This window comes from Pteropus vampyrus, unplaced genomic scaffold (genome assembly GCF_000151845.1).
Source record: "Pteropus vampyrus isolate Shadow unplaced genomic scaffold, Pvam_2.0 Scaffold296, whole genome shotgun sequence".
In the NCBI taxonomy this organism is placed as follows: Eukaryota; Metazoa; Chordata; class Mammalia; order Chiroptera; family Pteropodidae; genus Pteropus; species Pteropus vampyrus.
This window is the reverse complement of record NW_011889077.1, coordinates 162,237-166,543: the sequence shown is the minus strand read 5'-3', so window position 1 is coordinate 166,543 and position 4,307 is coordinate 162,237. Positions and strand designations below refer to the sequence as shown.

Here is a 4,307-nt window from a genome sequence, read left to right as displayed (position 1 = left end):
GTCCCCTTCTGGCCGAGCCCAGATGGGAGAGGTGGGTCCTAGTCCGGAGAGGAAGGCCGCTCTCCCCGCTCTTCAGGGGTCAGGGGTTTTCCGTAAAGCCCACTCGAAGACTCTTCCCGTCTGTCTTCCAGCCCTGAGTCAGTCACAGGGCAGACTCCTCTGCACCACGTCCCTCTCTCGCCTCCACCCTGCCCCCAGCCGTGAGAGGGGGACCGAGGAATAGGGGGGCGTGCCTCAGGATGCACCACCTGGTGATGCCTGCAGCCGCGTTGGGTCCCCTGAGGACAGCGGGGGTGGGGTGGCGTTCCCGATGTGGGAGCTGTGTGCTGTCCGTGGTGGAGGCGGTCGCAGGCTGCTGGCTGAGAGCTCCTGGCTTGTCCCCTGGGCATCCGCCGTGGGCAGTAGGTCCTGGGCGGGAGTGCCTCCGCCAGGCCCTGGGAGGGGCGCCCACAGCCTCCGGGGCCATCTGGGCCACGGGGCCTGAAGTCCCGCGTGCTTGGCCGAGTGCAGGACAGGAGGCGTGGGCCTCCACTCTGGGCGTCTGGCAGCTGGGGTGCTGCTGAGCCCCCATGCTGTGGCTCTGGCCCTGCGGTGACATGGGGGACCCGCAGGTGGGCTCTTTTCACCTGGTCTCTGTGGAGCCGGGTCTCTTTAACGCACAGGCAGGGAAGGGCAAGGTCAAGGAGGCAGCCTGGGGGGACCCTGCTGGGCGTTTGAGAGGGGAGGGTTGGGGCAAGGTGTGTGGCTCGGGGCGTGGGGCTGGGTCGTGGGTCCCGGCCCTGCCTCGGCGGGGGAGTGGCCTGTGTCCCACTCTGCCTGCTCTGGGAGGTCAACGTGAGCGCATCTTGTGCTGTGCGTGAATTCCGTCCTCATTTCGGGACAGGATAAGCCGCAGCTGCTCCGTTCCAGCATGTCCTTCCTGGCTCTGGACAGTGGTATGTGGAGGACCTGGCCCGCGGCCTGTGGGCACGTGTGGGGACACATGTGCGTACACTGCTGGGAGAGAGGCTGCATGGCCGACCTGGTGTGCCCAGGAGCCTGTGCTCACAGTGCCCCGGAGTCGTCCACAGGTGCCTCGATCCTGTCCCTTCTGTGGTAGCCAGGGAGCTGACAGGAGTCATCCCCCATGGTGCAGGGGTGGGGCCCCAGGCCCTGGACCACCTGCCGAGGGCGGGGAGCATGGAAGCCCGGCCCTGCGCCCCCATCGGGCCCCGCCCTCCCCTCCCTCTGTGGGAGCTGCTCCGCCCCCGCTCCACCCCCTCATTGGTTGCTGGGGCTGGTGGGGCCGCCCTGCTTCGGGGTGCAGTTCTGGAGAGCGCCCTGGGGCGCAGAACAGAAACCGCAGCCGCCCCCAGCGCCGAGGGCAGACCGTGGTGGTCTGTCGGTGGCCACGGGCCCTTAGGTTAGGACCGCATCCTCGGGCCGCGCCCAGCGCCTTGGAGTGTGTCTCCCAGCGCGTCGTGGAGAGGCCTTCGTCGACAGAGGGCAGCTTGGGCACCCGAGCCTGGTGGCGTGCTCTGGAGGACACGGTGACGTGGGCGCGGGCCCTGTGATCCCACCAGGTGTCCTCCGGCACGCCGTCTGATTAGGGCAGTTTGTCCCCGCTGTGTTTATATCTTGGGGTTTGTAAACGGCCACCCAGTGACAAAAGTACCGTGTGACGAGTGAAGAAAACTTGGGAAACAGAACGGCGGGGCGCAGTGCCTGGAGCCACGCCCCTCCCAGGTGACGTCTGTTTCCGGGGGCCGTGCCCAGGCGGCAGTGCCGGCCTCCTGTGTTCTAGCCGCTTCTCCGGCTGCCTGGGGCTGGGCCGTCCCCTTCCCCTGGGGTGTCCCCGTGCAGCTCGCCCACCGTCGGCTCCGAGGGCATGCTGCACCCCCTGAGCTGATCCCCAGCACTGCGTCCTCGTGAGTACGGTGGGAGCATGCCCTTCTCGTGGGCGTTGGCAGAAGAGGGTCCCACGTGGCCCGTTTACAGGGAGGCGAGGCTCAGGCCCGGCGGGTGGCGGGGAGCACAGTGCTCTGTCATTTGAGAGACTGGGTGGGTTGGTCAGCTCGATGGTCAGCTCAGCCGTGACACTGCAGACTAGGGGCTCAAGCCACAGACATTGTCCCCCCAGTTCTGGAGGCTGGTGTCAAGGTCACGGTGTGGCCAGGTTGTTCCTCCCGAGGCCTCGCTCCTCGGGGTGCAGATGCCGTCTTCACCCTCCGTCCCCACGTGGTCGTCCCTCTGTTCGTGTCCTGATCTCTCACAAGGACACTGGTTGGATTCATCGGATTAGGGCCACCCTAACACCCTCGTTTCAACTTAATCACCTCATGAGAGACCCCCACCTCTATGCTTGCCACATTGTGAGGTGCTGGGATTAGGGCTTCAGCACCCGAATTTGGGGTGCAGAGGTCAGCCGGGCACAGTGGAGGGGTGCAGACAGGCTGTGGGGTGAGGACAGGCTCACGAGGGAGGGGAGGCCACAGACCTGGGCCGGGTGGACTCACCGTGGCCAGCCAGTGCTGGGGGCGTGGGACGGGAGCTGATGGCGAGCAGGGCGGGCACCGAGAGGGTGGGCGGGGTGGCCTGTGTTTCAGGGACGGAGGCGTCTTGGAATGCGTTGTACCCCACGTCCTGGTGGGGGCAGGCGCGGTGGAAACGAGCGAGTGTTCTCGGTACCCCGGCAGAGGCAGTGCTGTGGCGCGGGGCTGCCCTGGCTGACCCCGGACTCGCTGGCCCCGTGGCCGTGGGTGCGCCCGCACAGAGGAGTTCAGCGTGGAGCCCGTGAGCCTCGGCTCCAGCGTGCCTGCGCCTGGGCCCGCGAGCTTCCCCCCCAGCCCTGGCTCCTCTCGCGTCCTTTGTGAGCGGTGCGGCCCTCGGCCCCGGTTATGCAGCCGCCTCCTGCTGGTCACCCCAGGGCCGGCCTGGGGCGTGCGTGTCGGAAGCCTGCCTGGGCAGCCGTGGGAAGTGCCAGGCTGTGGCCTCGGGGCTGCCACAGGGGCCCGCGGCTCCATCTTCACCTGGGGGCCGAGGGGCCGGGCCGGGCCTCGCACCGAGGCACAGCGTGAAGGTGGGCGTGGGCGAGGGCTCCAGGCTTTCGCTCCACTCACCTCCGGGGCCCGTCGTGTGCTCTGTCCTCCACTCGCCCACGGGGCCCGTCGTGTGCTCTGTCCTCCACTCACCTCCGGGGCCTGTCGTGTGCTCTGTCCTCAGGTGCGCAGGCGAAGGCTGTTTTGCCCAAGAAGGAGAAGCTGAAGCTGCGCCGTGAGAGGTGGCTGCACAGTGAGTTCACCCCGCGTCCCCCAGGCGGCGGCTTCCCGGCCTCTGTCCATCTCGCTGCGCCGCGGCGAGGGCCGGGGAGCCACGCTCGCGCTGCCTGACCCCTACGATTAGTGTTCTGCTCTCTGTCCCTTTTCGGCTATTTTTAAGGGAATGATTAATACCTTGTTTTTGCCTTCTTCAGGTCTGTTTGAGTTGCTTATTTAGCTCTTTTATTTTTATGTTTTGTTGAGGAGTGAAAGGCTATAAATCACCCTCTGAGTGTTGCTTTAGTTACCATCTCCCAAGTTGATTTTACTTAAGTTTTTATCGTGAAAAATTTCATACAGAAAAGTAGGAGGGAACACCCTTTCACCTATTACCCGGATTTGACAGTGGACACTTTCCGTCACATACCTGTATACCTGTCCCTTCCTGTCGGCCCGCCCACCCCACCCCCGTTTTATCGACGCATTCCACAGGAAGCTGCAGATGTCAGTACACCGCCTCCCTACACCTTCTCCCAAATGGTTCTGCCGGAGTGTCTTTTTTGTTTTTATTTTGAAGTAAACTTTACATACAATGAAATGCAGGTCTCGAGTGTGCCATGCAGCGATTTATGACAAGTGCACACACCCGTGCAACCAAAGCCCCTTTCACCATGCAGCTCACCGTCCCAGGCACTCCCGCGAGCGCCCAGAGGTAGGCGCTGTCGGGTCGGTCCGGGTCCCAGAGTAGGCTCGCTCCTGCACGGCAGGTGTCAGTCACGGAGGGCGTGCGCTTTCTGGGTTCCTTGAACTCCCCCGTGCTCCTGTGGCCCCGCGCTTCTGTTGCTGAGAAGCGTTTCTTTATATGGACATGGAGCTTGGTGCCCAGTTCCCTGCTGACGGACACCTGGTCTTTTTTCTCTTTCGGCCGCTATGACTAAGGCCGCGCCGAGCGTTCCTTACCAGTCTTTTTGTGGACATGTGTTTTCATTTCTCTTGGGCAAATACTTGGGAATGGAATGCGGGGTCATAGGGTGGTTGTATGTTTAGTTTTACAAGCGGCTACCAGACGTT

At 64.0% G+C, this 4,307-nt stretch overlaps 1 protein-coding gene across 1 annotated transcript in view; it reads left to right on the top strand.

The window, feature by feature from the left end:
* The window catches only part of FAM207A (family with sequence similarity 207 member A), a 23,675-nt gene that overhangs the window by 8,017 nt on the left and 11,351 nt on the right, over positions 1–4,307 (top strand). Inside the window, exons 5-6 of the mRNA XM_023521128.1 lie at positions 6–200; positions 3,202–3,366. Of these exons, the coding sequence (XP_023376896.1) occupies positions 6–200; positions 3,202–3,366 (360 nt within the window). The remainder of the gene's footprint in view (positions 1–5; positions 201–3,201; positions 3,367–4,307) is intronic.